At 42.7% G+C, this 25754-nt stretch overlaps 1 protein-coding gene across 2 annotated transcripts; it reads left to right on the plus strand.

Annotated features, from left to right (window-relative positions):
• Positions 1–829: 829 nt before the first annotated feature.
• Positions 830–16822, plus strand: nptx2a (neuronal pentraxin 2a). 2 transcript variants are annotated; one of them, XR_003931373.1, is made up of 6 exons: positions 830–1351; positions 3018–3264; positions 6439–6683; positions 9411–9590; positions 10203–11545; positions 16812–16822. XR_003931373.1 is itself a non-coding variant. In XM_030090146.1 (5 exons), the coding sequence occupies exons 1-5, from the start codon at positions 893–895 to the stop codon at positions 10428–10430; spliced, it is 1359 nt and encodes a 452-aa protein (XP_029946006.1). In that variant the 5' UTR covers positions 830–892; the 3' UTR covers positions 10431–11704. The 2 variants fall into 2 exon arrangements, 1 of the variants encoding a protein (XP_029946006.1); XM_030090146.1 differs by lacking the exon at positions 16812–16822 and having other exon boundaries at positions 10203–11704.
• Positions 16823–25754: the final 8932 nt, after the last annotated feature.

Here is a 25754-nt window from a genome sequence, read left to right on the forward strand (position 1 = left end):
TGAGGTTGGGATGGTAACCACTACACCACCGTGTAGTCCCAGTAGGGATATGACTGTTGTTTTTTTTTCTCTGTGAATATTTAAAGTGAGACAATCCTACGGTGGGAGGGACCCAGGACAAGTTCTGCGCAAAAAAGTGAATATGGCGCTCGCGCTGACAGTGATTTGTTTGACATGTTGGGCATTTTCAAACGTCGGCACATTCGCACAGGTCATAAAAAGTCAAGGGGACGTGCTCGTTTCCTGACTTGCAGCCGCTGGGAATTAACGGTGACGTCGGCTGAGTGTGGAAAACGCGGAGCGCGCAAATGGAGAGCGGAAGCGCCAGTGCGCACCTCCCCATAATAATCCGCCTGAGCTGCGTCGCTGTCTTTTCAGCACCACTCACTGACAATCCACCCGAGCGGAGAGGCAAGACAGGCTGAACTGAATCCTCTGCACCCAGCCGCGGATTTCTCCATCCAAACACACCCGACACAGAGAATACAACTTTTCCGTTTTGTTTTTTTCTTAAAGGAGTTTTCAATTTGTGGATTTTGATCCGCAGAGTTTTCATCTTCTGAAAGAAGCGAGGGTTTTTTTTTCTGTCTTTTTGTGTATTTTGAAAGAGGACCGACCATGTGGTTGGTGGATGTATGATTTAATGATTTTCACTGCGGATTCTGGTTTGGGCTTATCATGATTTCAAACTAAGTTTGAGCTGCTTTTTTTTCTGCACTCCGGAAACCTAAAAAAAAAAAAAAAAAAAAAAAAAAAAAAATGTCCAGAGCACCTTGACTGGCCGAGTTGTGCTTTTTAATAAGTTTGTTATTGCAAGAGTGACTTTCAAGCGTTTAAACCGCACGTCAGGAGCGTGTTTTACTTTATTTGTCGTGGATTTTGTGCAGCTTACATGTCCGGGATGCTGGTTTTAGCGATTGGACTTTTGCACCTGGTCGGCGGGAGCGCGGCGCAGAGCCAGGATGCTACAGGTAGTCGCTTTGTGTGTAACGCCATTCCTCCGGGCGCAGAGCCCGGCTGCGGGTACGGGAGCACCGGGAACCGCGTCCAGAGCAGCACTCCCGTGGAGGACGAGCTGCGCAACACGATCATCCAGCTTCGGGAGACAATCCTGCAGCAGAAGGAGACCATCGTGAGCCAGCAGGGCACCATCAAGGAGCTCAACTCCAAGCTGGCGCGCTGCGAGGCGGCAGCCGACGAGTCCACGCAGGGCAAGTCCCGGGGTCAGGGCTCCAGGAGGAAGGAGTACGGCAAAAACACCATGGGGGACCTGCCCCGAGACCCCGGGGAGACTATAGACCAACTGGGCAAGACCATGCAGAGCCTGAAGGGTCGGCTGGAGAACTTGGAGGTAATATGGCACAGGCACTCTGCTTTTTGCGTAACAGGAATCACTTTAAAGAAGAAAAAAAAAAAACGCCCTCAATCACTGATTTTCTCATTGATCGTTGACACAATCATGTTTTTGTTGAGCTCACCTTACGCCTCTCCACTACGGAGCTCTGCGCCTCTGATAAAGCCCCTCGCTGCAGGAGACCTCCGGCGGGAATTGGGAGATCAAAGGGTCACGTAATGGGCACGTCACATCAATGCATTTTTAATTATTAAAACGTAACTCTCACGGTGGAACCCGCTTTATCAGAGTCATCAATAAGAAATGAGCGACAAAAAATCTTGTCAGAGGTGTAATCATGCATGTGGTGCAGGGATTTGCAATGCAACCTTGAATAATTTATGAGTGCTGTGTGTTATGTGTTCCACATCCTCTTTTATTTTGCAGTCATGTGACTAATTATTCATAGCAGCTGATGAAATCCATTCCCTCAGATTTCACCTACAGCCTTGCATTTTAAAATTAAATCAAATGCTCTGTGGCTTGGTCGTTTATTTCCCTGCTCATCAGGGAGCTTTTCTCTCTGGTCCTTTGTTCGTTCCCACTTCTGATATTTGCATTAAATCCGTTAGTCTCACAAATCACATTTAGCTGAGACTGAGGTCAGTGATAGTGAAGCATTTATCTAGTAGAAGGTAGTTATATGCATTGACTTTATCTCTTATGTCATATCAACAGTGTAGTATATTTGTCACCATCTGGCTGCACTGATAGCATAAGCACTCACAGCACTGTTTTTTCTAAATCAAGGGTATTTTTGTATAACCTATGCTGCATTGCCGATCCATCCACTTCTCTATTCCCGGCCCCCCCTCTACCTCTCCCTTTTTCCTTGATTGGAGGTTTTAATACCCCGATCAAATCAAGGGTATAGTGCAGCAGTGAGGATACATATATATATTGCATTTTAATCACATATCTATTGATCTGCATCTGCTTAACATAATGATTATGGCAAGACTGATCCTGCTCAAAGTGTATGACTCCCAGGAGGCGGACCTCTCTCTCTCTAATCAAAGCCACCTTCATCAGTTGCATTCTCGGGATGCTTGATTGCCTGCTTCGGACTTCAGTGTGATGACATCTCACTTGAGGTCTGAGTCAGGAGATGATTTATCAAACTGTGATGGGTCGCAACATGTCACGTTCTCAAATCGAACCAGGCAGCAAAGGACCAGGCGACATCGGCACACCTTGAGAAATTAACGTCTGAAGGCAATTTGCGAAATAAAGGTGCCCACCATTTATCAGCCTGGGCCCGTTGCAGGTGTTTCTCTATTTCCAAGCACCAGCTGTGATCACACCTGGCGTCGACCCGGAGTGGCATCACACGTGCCGTCTACCTCTAATACCCGGCTCAGCCATGGCCGCTTGGCAGGCCGCCAGTCAGAGTCCACCACGGGGACACACTGTCTACATTTTGGTATTGCAGTGTCAGAAACAATGGTGCTAGAAAGGATATTAGACCTGAAGGGCAGCTCAAACACTGCAAATCTAGGTCTTTATGTCCCGAAGGCCTGTGTGAGGATTACCTGTCTGTGTCACTGTCTATCCACCCATCCATCCATCCATCCATTCCATCCATCCATCCATCCATTTACCTGTCCTGTTATTTGCCTTTCAGCAGCAGAGTTTGCGCCTCCCCAGCACAAACCTGTCCGCCGCAGGCGTCTCGGCCCTGGCCCCCCTGCCGCCGGAGCTCAGGGAGCTCCTTCGGCAACGTCTGGGGGCGCTGGAGACGCAGCTCCTCCGGAAGGTGGCCGAGCTGGAGGAGGAGAAGAGCCAGCTCTACAATGAAACCGCGGCCCACCGCCAACGCACCGAGAGCGCGCTCAATTCCCTCCTGGAGAGGATCACCGAGCTCGAGAAAAGTAAGTGATACAATGGGTGCTGTGAAAATATTGGTCACTTTGAATGCCAAACTTTTTCCTTCCCTTTGCGTCTGCCGGATTTAGCACTAATTAGTCAATCCCTGTGCAAATTTCTGATGATGCATGTAAAAGAAAAAAACCTCTCGTCTTTTTTTCTCAGAGCCATTCTCAGGGAAGCTCCTGATCTTGAAAATGAGGCCTGTGAAGCAACACTGAATGCTTAATTAGTTTAAGAAATATTGGAGCGATGTCCACACTCTGGGCTATCACTTTGATGGTAGACATCAAAATACAACAAAATATTTCTGCCTAAAGGAAAGTTTTTTGAAAGCATGATCCAACCACTTGCTGGACAATTTCCTGTAGGCTCGTGTCCCCCAAGGCTCCACCGATTCAGGGGCTTATATAGAAAGTTTAGCTGTGGAAAAACAAGGGTAAATGGGTGGTTGAGAACACACACACACACACACACACACACACACACACACACACACACACACACACACACACACACACACACACAAACACCTGTTTAAAACCACAAGTCTGTACTTTAGCCCTTCGGTAAATACGACCTCGGTGAGCCTTGTTCTGTTCAATTCATGTCAGATTGGTGACAGAAAGGTGGTCATTCACTGCTCCGGCTATTTTTTAAGGCTGCATTTTCTGGTGAAGTTTTGTTGCTTGAAGACGAGAGGACTTGTTATTTTATAGCATGGTTTAGCTTCATTTTTTTGTTTGTTTTGTTTTGTTTTCTCTTGAATGATGACCAATGTGTTTGGTTTTAGTACATGAGTTAAAACTTGTGCTTGCTGTTCTTTTATTGTTGTGGCATTTGATGATTCTTTTTCTTTGTGTTGTTTTGTGATATGGGTCTCTATGTTATGATAGTTTAGAAAACTTTTGGTACGTTTTGCAAACCCTTAATCAGTGTTCCAGCTACATTATACACCCACAGATTTTGTGATTTTTAACAGTAAATAACCCCCCAAATACTCTGCTCAGCCCAGATAAAGCTGTGGTTCAGTCCTATTAAAATATGCATCGTTCCCTTTGTGCAAATCCACAGCAAAGTACTTTGTTGTTCATTCAATTCACTGTTTTCTGTTACATTTACGCTTCAAAGATTCATCGAGCTTTCATTCTCCATCTGCCCTGATCATCCATGCTTTAACATCCACGTTTTCATCTCTGTTTCTTTCCCTTCATGCAGACTCGTTTAAATATTAAAACCATTGTCAGCTTGTCTGAACTGACCAGCAGCCACAAGGGTTGTAAGTTGTGATGCATTTGGTCACAACAGACTCATTGCCTAACTGAAGCACAAACCTAGAGGGCAGAAAATAACAACCAGAGAAGGTTTTACTGGCTGTGACTCCAAGGTTAGCGATATCAGTAATGATCAGCTGTTTGGTGGATGCCTCATTTATTTCCAGAGTCTCACATTATTTATTTACAGAGAAATGATTCCACCTCTCTGTGATGGCTTGAATTTACATTTACTACGAATCCAGTTATTTAGTAGTTATTTGCAACGCTTTTCCATTGGGCTAATACAGGAACACAGTACAAGTCGAGAAGGTTGTAAGCGTACTTTATGTACGAACAGATTTGTATGTGCAGATCAAAATGTCAGCCTCTCTGTATGCACTAAGGGCAAAAGCGACTCTGAGTTACAGTCGCAGCTCTGTTATGGTGTGAGATTCACAAAAAAAGCATTTTGAGGATTCATTTAAAAAGTAACTCCTAGGAAGACATTCAAAATACCAGTAGCCATGCATAAGTTTTAGTTTGCATGAAACAAATACATTATAAGTACAATGATATTATGCACAGGAATATAAATTGTGCTTTATATGCCAATTTTTTGTAGGCATTCTAAAATCTCATTAACACACTACAAATGTGATTTCTTTCAAATTTAAATTAGTTATTGTAAGCAGACAGCGTAAATCGATACATACACAAAACCGATAACACACACACACAAACGGAAATTCACGTATACTCCACTCTCCATTCGCCTTCACAAATCGTTCTGCAGATACATAAACACATGAACGCTGACCCTTTATATCAACTCCATGTTCTTCTTTTGATCTGATACGAATGGTGACATCAAAGCTGTTATTTCCAATTCCGATATTTGCTGTGGTCTCTGTAAAAGCTTTATATTTTCAGAAAAGGGAGCTTTAAAGTACTTTATTTCATATTATATCTATGAAATCACTCAAACGCATCGATTCTTCTTACGGTTTTTCATCATACATATTTCACAACTTGTTTTGTTCCTTTGTTTGAACTAAAAAAAAAAAAAGGCAGGTTTATGATCTGCCTTCGTCAACAAACATCTTAGCCTCTGACCTGTTGATTTGTGTGGATGTGTGAGGAGCATACAGGTGAACAAGAAAGCAGTTTCTGCCTATAAGTGAGAAAACTTCCCAGTACTATACATAGACATCTCTCTGACCTTTCCACCGCAAGACTCTTGACAACTCCTCAAATCTGTCAACATGGTATTCGTGATGCTCCCAGGGTGAAATTCCAAAAGAAAAAAAAAAAGAACTATTATTGTACTGACCTTTCATGTCTTCCTATCACACTTTAAATTTAGCCTAATTTATGCTGTTTGGCAGAGGATTTTAATCAATTGATCCACAAAAAACCCTAAAACACCAACGCCAGCCTCTTTGTTCCAAGTCAGAAAATGTCAGCATGTCATTGGCTCAGACAGTAATCCTTTAACTTCATAGCTGCTAAACATCGACATCCTCGCAGTGTCACAGTTTAACACGTCAACAAGGATAATTTTAGACTCGTGGTCTTGTTTTGTCTGGGGACTACATATGGCGTATTGTTTTCCGCTCTGCAGTTGACAGCCAGCTTGACGGAGTGACTTATGTATGCTAGCTTTCAGCTAAATCATCACTGTGACATCAGAAGCCTCTATAATCTGTTTTTACTTTTTTTTTTCTTTTTTTTGGAAGCAGTGAAGTGCTTCTTAAAAATGATCCACTCTCTCATCTCGAATTTAACCACATTGCTGTGTTGTTTTTTTTTTTTTCCAAGGGATTTACTGCTTCATCTACACTACAAGATGGAAAGTAGGGCTTGAGATGAGATCAAATGTAGTTTTAAATCTCTAACGATCAACTTTAAATTATCTACTGACAGGTAACAACGCCTTCAAGTCACCTGAGGATTTCAAGGTGTCGCTCCCTCTCCGCACGAACTACCTGTACGGTCGCATCAAGAAGAGCCTCCCGGAGATGTATGCCTTCACCGTGTGCATGTGGCTCAAATCCAGCGCGAGTCCCGGCATCGGGACTCCGTTTTCCTACGGCGTGCCCGGCCAGGCCAATGAGATCGTCCTCATCGAATGGGGGAACAACCCCATCGAGCTGCTGGTTAATGATAAGGTGAGCCCTGCAAACGCAAACTTCTTGAGTTGTGCATTTTTGACCTTCACTAATGGAGAGTGGTGATTCTCTCTGCCCTGCTTTTGTAAAGAGGAAAGATCAGAATCTTTTACTTTACGGCTGGCAGCACGGCGGGCTCTATTGAAAAGAATAAATGTAGATCAGCAGCGACAGTAATTAAATGCACAGGGTGAGTAAAGTGCACTGATGTTGGTGTGACTGTATGCATGGACGTACGTGCACAATAACGATACCGCCGAGTGAAGATTCACTGACCATCAGCTCTGAATATTTAATTTTGTTCCTTATAAACATTTAATATCTCCTGACCCACATTTCCCACACAGCACACGGAAAAGAAAAGTAATTCATTAGAGAACTTGTGCTGCCATATGTGCTCATTTGATGCCATCTTTACTTTCCGGAGACTCTATATTGCAGCAAGATCTCAGTGGATGTGGTTTCAATTATCACAACAGGAATTACACTGGTAGAAACATGCATGTATATTTAATAACATTTAGGCATTAAAGGCGCGTGTTTTTAATAGCTGTTTTGGGGTAACTTGTTATGACGGATTTTATTGCTTTATGACACGGCAGTTGCTCTGTGTAGGTGAGTAATCCTTGATTTGGAGGATTTGCGGGGAAAAAAAAATGCCCCAGCATGCTGGAGATGATGCCTTTTCCCGCTGTCTTGTTTACATTGGGAGTTATTACTACAGGCGGCAGGTCTTGCCACAGTCTTCCCTACACCATACATTATACATGTGTTCAAGGCAGACGAATGAGTGGAGCATAGTGAGAGAAAAGGATGAGAGCGTGATTGAAAAAAAAAAGAGGGTAAGAGGTAAGAGAAATAAAGCTTCAGAGCTTTGGAGGTGATTGGGGATCGTGAAAAAAAAAGAAAAGAAAAGGAAACAAAGCAAAAGATCAGAAAACACCAAGAAAAAGTAAGATAGAAACAGAGACGGGAAGCAAGAGCACGAGATAGAGGAAAGCGAGGCAGGGTTTGCTGAATATGGAAACCGTATGTGCAGCAGCACATCCATGTGTTGAACTCGAACGCGGTGATAACAGGGTCCGCTGGGGCACATTGTTTATGCTCTTCATTTGGCTGCATACTAAGAAGCCGGCAGAGAGAGCTGCCTCGACACTATTGAAAAGTGCAGCGTTTGTATTTGTCTACGCCCAAACGGAGAGGGGATGTTTGTTGTGATCAAGCCGGGTCTTGATCAGTACATGCTTTCACTCTTTCTTCAGGGACGCTTCAAATTATGTTGAGTTTTGGTTCATTGCGTCCAATTCTTTTGATTAACCCTTCAAAGGGCACTCATTAAAATACTTGGTCACATCAACCGCACGTTGAAATTCTAGCTTGAATAATTCCTCTAAATGAAGTGATTCCTCCATATTACTTTTTAAAAACCATTTAAACTAATAATTACTGCACTGACACATCGGACTGGACTTACTTTTTTCCCTCAACTCTCTCCTTACTTACATCCGAACATTGTACACTTATCTGCTGTATCTTATCTGCACCTTTCTTGAAGAAAAAGAACAAAACGTCCTTTGTAATGCAAGTAAAACACATGGCGGGCCTCTCCCAGTGGACATTCTGACATTTCGGAGGATGAAAAGGAGAGATGTAGCCACCAAATACTTCAACATATTTTGGAGGGGCTCTTTCAGGTCTCTTCTTTCTCCATGTATGCGCGCTGGGGAACGGAACAAAGCTGCGCCAGGGCTCTGGTTCTGTTGTGACAAGTTAAAATGTCTGCTTTGAAAAGAGGCCTGAATGAAAACAAGCATTACACTGAGGAAAAACTGTAAAATTGTACCTTATACTGTACGTTCTGGGAGTAGTTGTTCAAAAAAAAAAAAAAAAAGAGAGAGACTTTTAATTATTTTCTCTCCATTTCTCCCTGGTGGATAAGCTCTTTTATGACTGGCCTCTTTGCATAAACAACATCATTTATGATATATTTCTGGAAAAAAAAAAAAAAAAAAAAAAAGCAGAGTTCCGGGGGCTTTGATCACATTGGTCCTTGGTTCTCCTGGGATTCAAACCGACAACTTTCCGGTACCAGTTCAACTTCTCTGGCCACTGCTTCACTACATCCTAGAGGTTAGAAAAGCTGACATAGTGCCCTTCATTTCCAAAGATGGAAGAAAACAGTCTGTTTCTTGAAAAGTATTTTTAAAAAAACGACTTGAGCTTTAGTTTCACGGACTTTTCTCATCTTTTGAGGCTATTTTATATCCAGAGCAAAATCTGGAACAACAAAAGGGTGTGAAAAATTCCGTAGGCTCGTATGAAAGGGCTAATGAGTTACAGTGCAGACTCATAATCTGTTGCACGGCGTCCTCGGAGGACTGCGACGTCACGGGCTGGTAAAATAACCAGTTGTTTTTTCTTTGATCTGCGAACAAAGTACAACGGCGTAAGAGGACGCCGTGTTGCTGTTGGCTATCCGGCTGCTTTTGAAGGATGTTTTATCCCTTTATGTCACCTGGGTAATCTAAATTTTAAATGTCATGCCGGCTCGTGGTGAATTCTCCGCAGAGGGCTGCCTTTTTAAAGCCCTAACCCTTCTAATTGCTGTCCTTGTTTCTAACAAGCCGCAATTAAGCTCACCTCTCCGAGCTCACCCTGTCCCACCCTGCCCTCCGAGCCGATCTCGTCCTCGCTCCGTTCACCCCTTGCACTTTAATCCGCCTGCAGGTGGCCCAGCTCCCTCTATCCATCAGCGACGGGCGCTGGCACCACATCTGCATCACCTGGACGACCAGGGACGGCTTCTGGGAGGCTTACCAGGACGGCGAGCGCCTGGGCACCGGGGACAACCTCGCCCCCTGGCACCCAATTAAACCGGGAGGGGTGATCATCCTGGGCCAGGAGCAGGTGAGCGCTGAAGGGGAAGGTATGGGCTGGGGTGCCACGGCGCGTGCGCGCACGGGCGTGCGTGTGTTTTTCATTGTGTCAGAAGGATCCTGGTGTTTTTTTCTCCCCTGAGCTCAGTGCCCGAGGCGCAGAGCAGGGAGCAGGGGAGAGGAAGCACGCCGGTTCTTCTCACGCTATCGTGGCCCTTTCAGTATTACCTCATTCATCTCCCGCTCAACTGCGCCACGACACCCTTGGGATCTGTGTTAGGTTTTTCCAATGGTTACCTCAATGACGGCGACCGGATATGAATTCAGAAAATGTACAGAGACACACGAATAATCTCCAAGGAGATCCATTAACTCATACTGCATTAATTTGAAGCCTACGGTAGATTTTTTTTTTTTTTTTGTTCGCTTTATCTTTCAGTCATACGCTCAAGGTGAGATTGCTGCAGATTGCACAATACTAGAGACAGCACAACACTTTGTTTTAAAGTCACAGTGTACTGAAAAACATTCCCAGTGTCATTTGGTAGTTTGATGAAAATCAAACAGAATTGATTAAATTTAATCCAACCCATTTCCCTCAGAAAGAAGTCAACTGAAAACTCTGTTCTGTTTCCTGATGAAGGACATCGTCGGAGGCCGCTTTGATGCCACCCAGGCGTTTGTGGGAGAGCTGAGCCAGTTCAACATTTGGGACAGAGTACTACGGCCTGTGGACATCATGGGTTTGGCCAATTGCTCGGCCTACATGCCAGGAAATGTGGTTCCTTGGATTGATGCTAATGTGGAAGTGTTTGGCGGTGCAAGTAAAGCCGCTCTGGAAATCTGTGAAGATCGAGCTTTTGATTCCTAAAGGATTCGACATCAAGGGACCCGGTTTGGCTGCTGGGAACTAGAAGCTAAGTATTTTTGACTGTTTTGTTGCTTCTGTAAAATCCCAAAGGCAAAAGGGTATCAGTGCAACATTTCTACATATTCATACGGTCTGACTGCATCATCTCAAACACTCAGAAGTGTTTCTTGAACTTCAGTTCACATGTCCAATCAATCTGAACCCTGAAGACAATACCAGAGACTTAACGTTGCTCTGCTCATCTGAAGATCTGCCGTTGCATCAGTCTGCTGTAATGATATGACCTGCTGTCACTTAGCGTTTTCTGTTCAGTAGATCAGCTTTCATTTGGCTCTTCTTTGAAAACAGCGTGATTTGGTTGCATTCCTTACGACAATGCTCCACTGTAGTCATAGTGAGTGTGAGCTCAAACGGGCTTTGATGTGCTGTGGAAATCTATCCCGACTAGAGTGCTCCATGTGAGCTTCCCCACTGTGCGAAGAGCACTGACACGCGCACGCACATGTGTGTCGAGTTCAAAGTGGACAAAAACAAATCTCGGTGTGTTTTTTCCTTTTTTTTTTTTTTTTTCTTTTTTTTAGGCATCCCAACTTGGCAGGTTGTCTAAATATTATGTATGAGCTTAAGCAATGAGTGAGAGTCAGTGCAGACATTCATGCTTTCTGTCAATACACTGAGTGTGTGTGTGTGTGTGTGTGTGTGTGTGTGTGTGTGTGTGTGTGTGTGTGTGTGTGTTGTGCTGACAACATTATGTAAGGCTGTGTATGTGGTCATGTGTGTTTGGCTTGTCTTGTGTAAAAAGACCAGAGATTATAAGGGAGGGAGTACATTTTCATTCTTGTAAATCTATGCTTAATACCTCGCTGCCCCTTGAGCAGCTGCCATGTCCCAAACAGCTTTATGGATGGGCCGGGCTGCGCTCAGGTTAATAGCAGAGTCGGACAGCTGCCCGGGACTGGCGGATCGACAGAGCCGCGGATGCCAGCTGAACGCCGAGCGAGGACAGGGACTGAGTTTGACCTTCAAGGACGATCCTTAATTCCTCATCTGGGTAGTAATTATCCATGTTCATGAATGAACGTGGTGGCGAGCACCACAGCTCTGCTGCGGTCTGAGTTAAGTGTGTCATAGTTGATAAAATATTGAGATCGGGAAAGGGGGAGCCAAATGAGAGCAGCACTCTGTGGACGTTATGAATGTCGCTATGAGACGGAGCCTGGTCTTAATTGCCTCACGTTGAGCAAGAAAAAAAGGTTTTGATCAATTTGTTTATTTTTTAATACGAGGAACTGGTGGATTTCAGCTCTACTCGGTGCATATAAGTGGTATTTCTCTTTTGCACCTCAGTTAATATTATTTTTTAATGTTGTGGTGGACATTTATTCCGATGCAGTTTTTTTATTCGTTCCCACGAGGCAGCAGTTGTAACAGAGGCAGTGTGCTCACACACTTTTGATGTCCCCTTCAGACTTTCTTTTCCCCTCCTTAAAAACCTCCACAACCAAGTAGACACGAGTTCATCCTAGTGTAAAAGCCATTAAAGAGCTTATATCCACATATGAAAAAAAGCCTACAGCAGGTAAACTGCAGACAGCACAGAATGTGAAAGCGAAGTGACACACCTCGGTACTAAAAAGACCTGTTAACACGTGATTGTTCGGCTTTTGAGTGTCTCCGTCTACCATGTTTTAATGTAAAAAATCAAGAGATTTATTTACTGTAGGAAGTGTATTTTTCTTGCTTTTTTCTGCTCATGATTTTTGTCCATTAGCAGCACATTATATATGAATATATATATGAAAAAAAAAAGCAGAAGTACAAAAAAGCTTTGTTTAAATTGTGAATGGCCTTTTTGTGAGTACCATATGTGCTTTTGCTTGTGGACAATTCAATGTTTTTGTCGGCTTTTGAAGCACAGCTCACTAACAGCACTGACAACAAGGGACGCTAGAAAAAGCAAAGCGTGTTCGCTGTCATTGTTTTAAAGTCTTTCTCATGCGCGGCACCCATGTGTCCAATATGTCTTTCTGAGCCTAATAAAAGAATGAAGAAATACCTGAGACATGGGGATTAAAGCAGCAACTAAAACAGCTGTTTCAACAAATGAAGCATGATTTATTAAAATGTCATGACAGTCTTCCCAGACAGGGTCACACACCATTCTTCATTTTAAACATGGAATCGCTTCCAATTCGCAGTGACATTTGTTTCATGGCATTACTCTGATTGGTATGCAGGTGTTTGCCCAGTGGGTAGCCATATCATACAGTATGTGACTTGCCGCGACACACACGGAACGATACGTCTCCTCATCTGGGCAATGAAACACTGCCGGCAGTGGAGAAATCCTCTGGACTGGCAAACATCCAGGTGGAAATGAAAAAATCTGCCCCTGCGGATTATGGAAGCTGTTACAATGTAGGACACTGAGCCTCCGTCATTCGCCTCGGCGCTGTGTGTTGACATTGTGTTGGTGGCGACGCACAAGGGGAGGCCCCCTGTTTTTAAACAGAAAGCGGAGATCTCCTACACACAACTGACGATGTGATGTTCGTTCTGTCTGTTATGCTTTCTTTTCCAGCATATTCTGTTTCTGATTTTCACTGCGTTGCTACTGTAAGACTGCACATCCGGACGTTCTGATATGTTAAGTACAAATGAATTATTAAAGTAAAAAAAAAAAAAAGAAAAATCAGACTTGCATTTAAATAAATGATAAGTTCACGACTTTGTGTGAAACACGCATCATATATATTTTTTAAAAGATTTCTGAAGAACCACTGACAACAGAGTACAACCCATGTGTGGTTCCTCATCAAGTCTTTCTACATTCAGCCGTATGAAGAAAATAAATAATAAAAGTGTACCTCTAAAGGATTTTCTAACTTTTATTTGTTTGCTGTGATGCAACGTATCAAGAAAAACCTCAGCATTAACCCCATGTCAGCCGGTCTGCATGCACAGTTTTGACGAGAGAGAAAACAGTTTTCCAGAGCAGTCTAACCTAACACATCAGTTATATTTTTTATATTGATGGATAACTTCACCACAGATCAAATCCGTTCAATCAGAGTCATATAAGTCAGAGCGACAGGCCCTTTTATTGGAAAGGTGGCAGATGGGGCAGCAAGAGAGAAGCTTGAGGAGGCCCCAAAGACTGCCGTCAATGTCTCTCTTTACTGTCTTTTAATTGTTCACTTACTGTTTACTCTTCGTTTTCTGCTGCACGCATTACAATCAGGTTGGACAAGTCCCCACTTGCTAATACTCTTCTTGTCATGTGTTCTTCAATACAGTTATTAAACACTGAAACAGAATCATGAGCGAAAACCCGGAGAACAGATTTGCTGCTTATCAGATACTCTGACATTTATTTTTATGGGACACTGGAAACGTCCTCCAAGGGAAATCAATCACATTCAAATCAAAAGTCCCGAACTTGCTGTTTAAGTTACTTCCAGATTAAAGTTTTTATTCAGTTTTGTATGAGAAATCTGGGAACTATTGAAAGAAGTGTCAGATTTATCTGTGAGGAGAACAGAGCTCAAGGTGTCGCCTTACAGACCAGTATTCCAGATATCATCTGTTTCTCTGACAGAGGCATGATTCAACATGATGAACGTGTGCGCTTATATGTTACTGTGGGTGGCTGGGGGGTCTGCTGGGTGCGCCATATCTGAAGAGTAGATTTGTTCCCGCTATTGAATTTTTCTCCCACCGTGGCCACTGCGGAGTTAAAAAAGGGAAGATTTCCAACCAGCACGGTCCTGGAGGGATGTGAAGGACTGATATGAGCAGCTGCTGCAGATGTAATGATAACAGTGCATCACTAAAAGCAAATTACAAACCCAGTGGTGTTGCCAGCTCTTCTATTTATCTATAACGTGTGACCAGATAGAGTGACAGTGAATAATTGTCTGGCATCATTTTGCATCAGCGCTTTATCCCTCGCAATGCTCCTCGCTCGGCGCTTTGGATCATTGGGCTTCTCCAACTTTGCCCGGGGTTCTGGTAAAGTGTGAGAAAACACATAATTAAAATCAAATCACGCCGAGCATGTTTGATTGTCACTGGATACATGCGCGGATCTGCAGGGGGTGGCGGAGATGAGTGTGGGGACGGAGGAGGGGGGGGAGCAGAATTAAAGTGTCAGTGTGCTTCCAGCACCCTCTCTCCCTCACACTCGCCTCGTCCCCACGGAGCCCCGAAGAGCGAGCGATGTAAAGACTGTGAGAAAAACAAGTTTCAGAATCGAGACCAGAGAAGTCCTTTGGCTTGGTAATTAAAGCCTGATAGAAGAAAAGCCTGAGCTGAAGAACGAGGTTCTCCCAGGCTTTTGAAAACCGCTGTTTTCTTGGATGTCACAGACTATTAGTGAGACCCACAAACCCCCTTCAGCCTGTATCACTCTCTTCACTAAATTATGCTCCGAAAATGTTACACTCTGTTCCTGTCCCTGGTCCTGTTTGGCAGCCCTTTTTTTAAATTAGGTATGGAACTAACTTCTTGGACGCCTTGAGAGGATATACTGCCTCCTGAACTTTCATCCGTGATGCTCACTAATTTCAGGAGAATTTGCTTGTAAGATTTTTTTTTTTTTTTTTTTTAATTTCTACAAACAATGTTATAGCAGTGATAATGAGAGTAGTTTTTTGCTTTTTAGGTTCTTTTTTTCCTGCCTCACATCACCAGACGGCTCCCAGAATCTCAACATAAGAGTCAGCAGCAACAGCTGGATATTCTGTTTGGCAGTGGCGAAGACAATTTGGCAGTGTTTACATGCCAGCGTACCGGGACACACGGTGTGTCCTGGTCAGCACTTTTGCCTTACGGAAAGAAAATCTCCAATTCCAATGTGCATTAAGCGTTTGCATGTTCTTCCTGTGTCCATGGGCTTTTTTCCAGTTTCCTCTCATTGTCCAAAAACATGCATTTGAGCTTAATTAGTAGCTAACAAATAATTTACAGATATGATTTCAAGTTTGCAACACATTTCCTAACTGTGCAGTGTTTAGATTCAGCAACTCCTCTTTAAGGTTTCGCACAGTTTTACTGATTCATGGTCAGATGGTAGAGTAGAGCAGCTTAAAATGTAGTTTTGAATAAATGAGAATGAAAAGAGAGCGACGGCGTGGGGGAGGGATGAACAAATTAATCAGCGCAGGAGAGGAAACAGCTGCTGGATGACAGTCTGCAATGCCCTCTCTCTGTAGATCAAAGAGTCTGCGGATGCCGGATGGAGATATTAATTCATCTTCATTCTGTTAAGCAATACACCGTGTTTTCAGGCATAGTGAAAAAAATTCATAAATCTGACATTTCTTCATGCTCATATTACAAGGCTGGCTGCCAGCCGACTTACAGACAGAGAATATAAAGTGTTTAACCTGGGTACACTCTCTTCTAAATGTGTTCACTTATCACACTTTCTGTTCACACTCCATTCTCATTTTTTGAGAAAGACATAATTTATTCCTACAGAGTTCATTTACAATTACAATAACCGCTCCACTTTCTGCGAGAAGCCATACCGCTGGAAAAACATCTGGAAAATCGTCCGCAGTGTGTATTTTCTTCTGCCTGAAAAGACACAAGTTTAAATTTCTCCCTCAGCCTCCTAAATCAAGCTTTTGAGCACCTGTGTCGACTACAGATTTCAACACGGCGCTCGTCTGTGAGCCTCGCAACGAGCTTCAAAGCTTTACGGCAACAAATTTCGCTGAAAGTGCCCTTTTATTGTCTTCAAAACATCTGTGATCTCCGGCAGCAAATAAAGGCATTGACTTCAAGATGTCCTGTGTCTTCTTCGGTTTTTCATTCAGCTGAGTGTTGACTCACATGCTGCTTTCATTCTCATTATTTTTACTGAATTGTTTATTGTATAATGTGCTTTATTATATTGTGCTTCCAAAAAGATTTGTACTACACTACACTGATATTTCTTATTTGTTGTAATAAGTTCTCATCTTGTGGAGAAATTGCTTGCATAACTCTGACCTATGAGTGCAATTCACTCTCTGGAAGGAACAGTTTTACATGCCTGGAAAATGTGTTTGTTTGCTGAGATTTTGATGAGAAGATCAATACTGGTCTCAGGACTACGGACATTAAGTACAATGCTATTGCCAGCAAGTTGACTGGGATGAGCACGGAGACTAGGATCAGGGGAAATCAGCGATCCCTGCTGTACTCAGAGGTCATCCGGTACCGTATCGTATCCGTATACATTATGTTTACAGAGGGAAGGAATCTTAGTCTGTCTGCAATTTTCAAGGCACAAATAGTCGGGCACCGTTAACCACATCCCCAAGCAATTAAGCTTCTGGACAGAACTGTGCATCGCAAAATATAATCTCAAACACTGGCCTGCCTATCGTCCAGCAACTCTAAGTTGGAAAATTGGTATAGGTAATGTATGAATGCCTGCAAACACGATTTGATTGATTTGATTGATGTATTATGAATGTATTTACCTGCAACAGGTAAAAATTGTGATGCACATGATACAAAGACTAAGTTCAAGCCCCTGTAACACACTGAAATCATATTTATTGAAAAATCTAAACCAAAGTACACAAATAAACTTGGCAAAATCGCTTATTATGTTTAGACTAATGAAGACGACACACTCACTTTGACCTTTGAATCAAATAAAAAAACAAACTTTGTTGTTGCTATTTTGGTTGACTTAGACTTAACTTTAGAAAGACAGCTTTTTAATTAATTTTTCTTATCTAAATCAAAGAAATTGTACAAAGAAGCAGATGCAGATTACCAGTAATAATAAATCTAATATATTCACATAGGATTAGATCTGTTCAAAATTTGCATACATGTTGATAGCACCAAGACCTCACGGTAAAATGAATCATGATGAGAATCTTTCTTCTACATTTGTTGGCTCGCATGTATGAAAAAAATAAGTGCCTTCTTCTCCACGTCAGTCATTTAAGACAGATGCGCGATAACTAATCACCACTTCTTGACTAGGGAGTAAATATGGTTAGTCACCGCTTTATTATCCAGTGTTGATTCATGGGATAGATTTCCAAAGTCACTCGGTAATAAACTAGACATGTGACTCTCCATGATCCCTTTATCTTTGTGGAATCTAATCAGATGCTGGTGGCTCGCCTTCCCCCCACAAGGGCCGTGGATAAGTGCATTATCTAGATCATTCCACCGCTGCTAACAAAATCACCACCAGCTAACATTTCCTACCCAGGAGATGAACCCACCCTCCCATCCACTAACTGACTGAGCGTGTGCGCGCGCACACACATGCGGCCCAGGCGGTGTGATTAAGCCCCGCTCTCCACTGACATTAGCGGATCACGCAGCTTTCGTCAGCGAAGGGATCTAGGGACAACAAAACATAAAACCTCTTATAACGTTTTTTTTTTTTTTTCCCCCCCCTTCTTTCAGTGGACGTAATGCCGCGTAGGCCCTATTTATAGAGCCCGTATATCTGCTTACTATTTTTAAAATGTACTTCCTGTTCCCGCTTGGGATCAAGCAGCGAACTGCAGTTCATTAGTCCGAACAAAAGACAGACAAGAGGCAGCCGGCTGATGAGGCAGATGGGGAACATGGTTGAGCATGTTTCAGTGAATAGTCAACAATAGTTGGAGCGAGATGTCTGAGCTCCTGGCACTGAGGGGGAGGATAGGATCAGCAGAGTAACCGAGAGCACGAAAAAAAAAAAAAAGGAAAAATCAGCATCTGTGTGTCAGAGAGTTGTGTGAGAGGAATGGCTATGACACCATAAGAGTGATGAAGCCGTGATCAGCAGCTCCACGGCCAGCGTCCCTCGCATTACCCATATGTTCCTCCTCACGACTCCTCATTGCCGGGTGAAGAACGCCGTCGTCACGCGCGCTGAGCCGGAGGAAAAGCGGCCAGCTGATGTTTATGTTTGCCTGCCGAATAAACATGGCCCACCTTGTTAACGGCCGGATGGGCCGGATTAGTCAGTGATTTGTGAGCCCACTCTGCAAGATGCTCCTTGCAGTGGAATTTCCAGAAGGAAAAAAAAAAAAAAAAAAAACATCCTCATTTTAATTTCTAAGTGAACTTTGCACAATGTACATTTGTGCAGCTAAGGAGGATTTTCTGCAAACGGGCACAAATCAAGAAATAACAGCAATACAGGAAGGCCAAGAGGCAAAGCACTGAATCCAAGGAGAAGAATTACTTTTTTGATTATGCCTTGGCTTTGTTTCCTGTAACTCAATTTGTTTCTGGATGAAAAATGCATCATGCATAGCAGGTGACGGCCTTAAATAATCAGCCAGTTACGTATTCTGTAAGGAAGACGGTAAAATATCATTGGTATGCACAGCTGGGGGAGATAAAGGTGCAGGGAGGCACTTTGCTCACGCATAGTTTGTGCCAAGAAACTTGATTTTTGCCTGAGCCTCAATGCCACATGATTGATCACAAAGGGAGCTGAGGCGTACTCATCGAGCCAACGCCCCTCATAAGTTTCAAGGTTGTTCACATTAACAGCAGTAGATTTAGCAGGCTGGATCTATACCAGTCATTCCGGACAAGGTAATAGACTAATGTTAACCCAGGGTGGTAATTCATCTGGAATTCACAGAAGGAGCATGCAAAACATGCAGTCTGGACACAAACAGGTTCAAGAATGGCGAAACATTTTGTTTTGATTCAGCAGCGTCATTCACTTCAATATCTCATTAAAAAAAAATAGTGTTTTATAAGCCATCAAAGCTCTGCCGACCCTGTGCTCTCATAGGATGTATGGATTATGACCACATGCTACGCCACAGCTAAAAAGGGCAAAAGGACGCTGCATCACTGCCTCATGCTCCGCTGTGTAAAGCGTTGCCCTTTAAAAACCTGTGTAAATATGTACAAGTTAGTTTGCTGCCACTGCAAAATGCAAAGGCATGCACGTCTTCAGACACTCATTTCCCTCTGTAAATAAAAAATCTGATGAGCCTTTTTTTTTTTTTCTTGTTTGTAGGTTGGAAGTGATTCACAATGAATTAGACATTATAGCCACATCGTGGTTGAGGGCGTCCTGTGAGGTGGGAGTAGCAGTGTGTACACCTGCTGCAAGGAATAGCTACTCAAAAAAACCGCCCTCAGAGAATTACAAACTAGCGGTTTGAGAGTGAATAATGTAAATTTTGGAGTTGCTCCCTTTGAAAATTGTGTCACGTCTGTACATAAACCACGAGCCGCCTGTGCCCCGTGCGTTGTATCATCTGAAAGCAAAAAAATGAGATAATAGCAGGCTGGTAATGCTGTTTCTCTTGTCTGTCATAAAGGCAGATCTGAGCTGTACCGTAGATTCAGAGGGATTAGGAAGGTGTAATTAACCCAGATGCAAACCTTGAGTATTTAGGGAGGGAATCAAGATGACAGAGACAGCAATTAGTGCATGCGTGTGCCAGTATTTGTGTGTGAAGAGCCTTCAAAAGCACCGATTCAAGGTCCCCGAGCGCAGAGTTTTGTAACTAAAAATGACAGCTCTTGTCTCATTCAGACAGGATTCGTAGGCGAGATGTCTCACTGCTGCATTATGAATTTTTCCAGCTCCGAGATGTTTGGCGTGATCAAAAATGTCTGGATTCCACAAGGAATTCAGCACAAACACAATGATTACCGGATCAATGTTCATGTTAATTCCTGTTGCCACCAGGCATAGAGTTAAGTTTCAAAATAGGAACTGTTTACGACTTTAAATGTGAATCTACTCCCTGCGTGAAGCTCCAGGCACTGAAGCATATACTGCCACAAACTCGGGTACATTTATCCAAGTTTCTCTTCTGGGAAGTAAAGTTAATTTGTGATCTGCAGCATTTTCAAAAGTGTGCTGCTCAAGTCAAGAATGTCTCTGTGACAGGTTTAGATAAGGTGAATAATCATTTCTCCCACACTCAGAGAGAGCAGCTTGGCCTGTTTGCTTAACATTTTTCAGCACCGCTTTTGTGAAAGTAGAATAAACTGTAATGCCGTTACTTTCAGTATGAAGCTAAATATATTACCTTTATGAAGTTATCCAAGCAACTGCAATTATTAGCACACATTACTTTTGCCCTCCATGATATCAGTTGCTTCTGAGCTCTCCGTGAGCGCCAAATGTTACCATTTCACCAAACTCCTGTTTTTTTTGTTTGTTTTTTTGTTTTGTTTTTGTCATTGGTGTAGTTTTAAACTGTGTGCTTGTTTGCTAAACTTCTCTTTGTTCATTTTACCAAAGAAGCCTCAACATCCAGATTGTGGAGCATCTTCTCAACAATTAACTTCACCTCAACTTCAGGAGTGAAGATCATTCTTTGCTACTTCCATATGGATTAAAAATTCAGTTATATCAGAAAATATTATCAGTTTAATTGAAGATTTTGAAGGTTTTTCAGAATTTTCTCAAGCTTCGATCGTCCCAAAATAATCTCTTTTCGACAATGTTACAACTTCTAAATCGCTGGAATTACATATTTTCTTAAAAGAATATGACTCTTCCAGCTCTCGCCTCACAGTGAGAAGATCATGGAATCAAATGTTGACTGGGAGCTTTCTGTGTGGAGTTTGTTCTCCTCATCTGTGTTTGGGTTCCCTGCTGGTTCTCCTGGATGGGTGGATGGGTGATTCTTCCACCTAAGAATTTAAAACACAATAACAAAGTAGCAACAATCTTTTCAAGTCTTACTGGACATAAAAATTAAGTAAATTGGTTTGACAAATAAAGTAGGAACAAAAAGGAAGACGGAAAAGAAATTGGTTAAAAGTAATTATTCTTAGAGAAAAGCAAATTTGTTGAACATGTTTTGGAAGCAAATTCGGCAATAATTACTTTTACTATAAGAGAAGTTGCAGATCATAAAAAAAACCAAAACTCAGCCATAAAAATGTCTACATCTCTTCCTTGCGTTGTGGAATGATGTAGTTGAATCTGTTTGAAGAAAAGCTCATCCTCCAACGGTTTGAAAACCCCCTATACACTTACATTTCATGAAGTCTGGAGACACTGTAAAACTCCCATCTGAGTCTGGGTCCGCTAAAAGACCGGCCGTCTCCTGGCTGAGAGCACCAGTTGTTGCTGATCTGGGGATCACGGTCTGTTTACGGTGACTGCTGTGTCGTTCCAGCGAAGCGTTGTGAGCACATGCGTGGCAGGGGACCTCGGTTTCACGATCCAGCGAGACGCGGCGCCTGACATCAACTCTGTTATTAAATTTTCACACGCTGCTGACCGCAATATCATCATAGAGCAAACACTCACTAGTGTGTACCCTGGGGGGGCCGAGGCCTGTTTACTTGTATATTTGAGCTGCTTTCGAGTGTCTGCATGTATCTATGCTGGGAAATAATTTGAGAATTTGTGTGGAACAATTTCCACTTCAAACGCAGATTTATCTCAGTGATTTGCGAGGTCAGCATTCGCCCCTTGGTCCTGGGAAAGATTAGTTGGTTTGTAGATGTTTATCTTAGTGGGGAATAAAAATAATGGTAAATTGGAGCTGATTCAAGAATCTCTGCCACATAAAGTCTGTTCCTGCCTTCCTCGGTGTAATATTGAAGAATACCTGAATAGATGAGTCAGCGAGTTTGGGGAAGCAGCAGAATCTTCTCATGAGAATAAAAAGTTAGGCCTTTGTTCTTATCAAACCTGAATAATGAAATAGTAGAGATACGCTTCTATTGGACACAAATGACTAACCAGATGTTTAGTTTTCAGCAGCTCTAAAAATCTTTTTAAACTCCAGTTTCTGAGTCGAAGTGTGACCACCACCGCTCACAGTGTGGCGTTAACCCATCATCTGAGCCACGAGCGCCTGGAAGCAGGGATGAGGCTTCTCCTTTAATGAGTATTTTGTGTCACTTCCATTGTTTATAGACTGTCTGACTCCTGACGCCGTTTTTCCACTGAACTTGCAGACGGGCACAGCAAGAGCCTGTTGTGTTTTTCCAACTTTATGGTCGAGCTGCTCTTTGAAAAAAACAGTGTTGTGGACAGGAATTAGCTGTTTGGTTTCCCAGCATGCCCGACAAATTAAAGCTAGATTTATGGTTTTTGCCTGTTGAAAGTAATGAGCTCCAGCGTTGCTGCTCTGCCAAATAAATACCAAGTCTACATACGCTTTGGTGTTCCGATGAGTTTAATGCGAAGTTTCTTTTTTATAATCTTGCCTTTTCTGGTTCTAGTTCATCCTTGAACTATTTTAGGAAGAGCGTGACTGACGTCAATGAAAATTATAAAATCGTGGGAATAGAACTGAAAATAAATAGACTTATTCTGACGATCAACCTGTGAAATTGTAAACTGTGAAATCATTCAGTCTTCAAGGGCAACAAGCTAATTCTTAAACCATCATCATTGTCTTCTCACGGCTCCTGTGAAGCACTGCGGGGAAAAAAAAAAATAGAGAAAAAAAGATATGGCACGTCTGAAAAAGGAGCTGGCCTTGCTGGCACAGCATAAGCAGGCTGTCTTTTAAATGCCTCGCTGCACTGAGGTATTCTGTCACAATGGATGAGCTGTCCTTCAGAGTGCATGCACAATGGAAACAATGAATGGGAGGTCACTAAAAGCTTGGACAACTCAAGTAGAGAGCGCAGTACGTTCAGAACTTGGCAGATGTAGCTTCGCGCAAATGTCAAGTCTTGTGCGTGTGCTGTGATTTCAACATACGTTACACTGTTTGTTTTTCCTTGAAGGTTTCAGGACCAAACATGTTATATTTTTAGTTTTTATCTGATTTCACATTCCTCTCTGTTCCAGCCAACTAGCTGGCGTTGTTAATGTTAATTTCTTCATTCTTGTTGACAGTTTGACAGGCCTCGTGATTTCACTCCCGTTAAAAAAATAAATAAATGAATAAATAAATAAAGTCAATGGGTAAGGAGGTTGAGTTTGTCAGTTTCTTATTTCTTACAAGTACACACTTTTAATGACATGCTGATTCGGTGTTAACATTTCAAATGGAATATTTTTGAAAAGGATGGATGCACAGAAGTAGACGTTCAATGTCCAGAAATCATAGGAGTTATATAGTATATATAAATACAGAAGATGTATAGTGGCATTCTAGTGATATTCTAAATTATTATACTTCTGACTCCGTCAGTGTCATCGGTTGCTTCCCTTGCCCTAATTCAAAATGAAATTAAAAATATCATATATCATCTTTTTAAAAATCTCATTTTTTTCGTGGAAGGATTCTCAACTAAAAAGGTACATTATTAACTTTCATCTGAGAGTCAATGCATTAAGGTCAAGTCCATCGCGAATGTGAATGACTGGCTATAATTGACCCTCGCGTCGCTTTATTTAGCATTAAATTTCTTCAGTATTGATTCCTGCCTGCAGAAACACAGTGGGAGGTCTCCTGGACAGTCCTGATGGCAAAGATAACAGTGAGGGAGAGAGAGAGAGAGAGAGAGAGAGAGAGAGAGAGAGAGAGAGAGAGAGAGAGAGAGAGAGAGAGAGAGAGAGAGAGAATAGAAAAAAATCCAATCACGAAGTCCTTTCAGAGACTAATTATGTTGTATGTGTCATTTAAGAGTATTTTGAGGCCTTAGAGCGGTGGCTTGTGTTCAGAGCCTGAGGGCACAATCTCATTGCACATTCAGCTCCTTTGGCTGCAGGGAGCTCTGCAAACTTTTGAAACCATTTGACATTTGAAAAGAAGTGGCCTGGTGTGTTTTCTCTGACAATCTATACTGTTTGGTGTGTTCAATGTTCAAATATGACAGAAAGTATGAAACCTATGCAGATGCACGAATGCCCCAATGGTTACCAACTGATATTGTTAGATTATCAAAGAGAAAGAAGGATCAAAGAAAATATGCCAAAATACCACTGGATATTGATGCGCAAATAGAAACAAAGAAACACAGAGATCTATGAATACACGATTATGTATGTGCATGCTGAGTTTGTGCCTCAGAGCTCAGGAAACTTCTCACAGCTTGAGAGGAAATCAGCTGACAGTGGGGGACATCTAGTGGTAAACCGTGAAACTTCCGCACTGCTGTGATTTAGCAGCTCCTGCTCGAGAGCTGCCAGTGTCAATAAAGCAGCCACTGTTTGGGGGAGGAAGTTAATCCTGCAATCACAGCAGCTTGCGGATGCTACTTGTTTAAGTCATTAAATAACATCACAGTAACACGTCATGGATCAGCTCAGAGGCTGAACTCAGGGAAATCACTGGAGAGCATTCACAAATCAAAGATTTTCCAAGAAAGGCACAATGACAGGACTAATAACTGAAGCAGATAAACAGTCTGGACCTAAACAATTCAAAGAAGAGTACAGTGATACTGTGTTATGATGAGCTTCTGATATATCATCAAAACAGTCAGAATGAATGTAGGAGGAATGGGTACACTCAACAACTTCACAACGAAGCACTTTCCATACCCAGCTCGACTGCCCACTGTCTGCGAGGAGATACAGACCGATCAGAAATGCATCAGACAGACCAGATCAGATTATATCCTCAGGCACTTTAGCTCAGTCTCAGACTGTTGTTCAGTAACCGCCTCTCCATTCATTTAAATCACACTGTAGTTCATACATCCTGATCCATCCACCATGGAGCCAGTCCCAGATAACCATTCAGGTCAGGATGCAGGTTAACATCCATCACAGGACGAACACACACAGACAGACAACTGCACACACACTCACATTCACACCAAGGGGCAATTTAGCATCATCACCAGTGAACCTCACATGAAGGTTTTTGGACTGTGGGAGGAAACTGTGGGACATAGAGGAAGTCTGTGCACACAGGGAGAATATTCAAACTGTTCTCTCTGGTTATGGTTATTAAAAAAAAAAAATCCTGACACTTATAGGTAGGATACCTCCCAAAGTATTTAATTAGGATGTTAGATTCATCCTGTGCAGATCTTCCAGCGTTAATGAGCAGCTGCCTCCAGGGAGCGCCCGTCTCCAATATTCACCTTGTCGTCCACCTGCAACAAGTGTCAAGAGCACGGAGAGAAAAACGCAACAAGCGCGAAGGAAGGACGACAGGTCCATAATAAAAGCAGAGCGACTGAAGCCAACTCAAAAATGATGCAGAATCTCATAAAACGTCGCTTTTTAGTCGCTTTAGAACACTTCTCGTTTCCTAACGCTCCTACTTTGTTTTGCAAATAAAGGTAAATGTCTAATGAGGACGGGGATTATTCTGAAAATGACGCTTGCACTGTTTTCCGGGCTCTTGACGCGCATCCAGTCCAGCCTCCTGCCCCCCTCCTCCCCTCCTCCCCTCCTCCCCCCGTGAACCCTCCACCTACAACAAGTTTGACAGCTCAGCTTTTTTCCTGAGAGAGAGAGAGAGA

Source organism: Salarias fasciatus, chromosome 4 (assembly GCF_902148845.1).
Source record: "Salarias fasciatus chromosome 4, fSalaFa1.1, whole genome shotgun sequence".
Taxonomy (NCBI): domain Eukaryota; kingdom Metazoa; phylum Chordata; class Actinopteri; order Blenniiformes; family Blenniidae; genus Salarias; species Salarias fasciatus.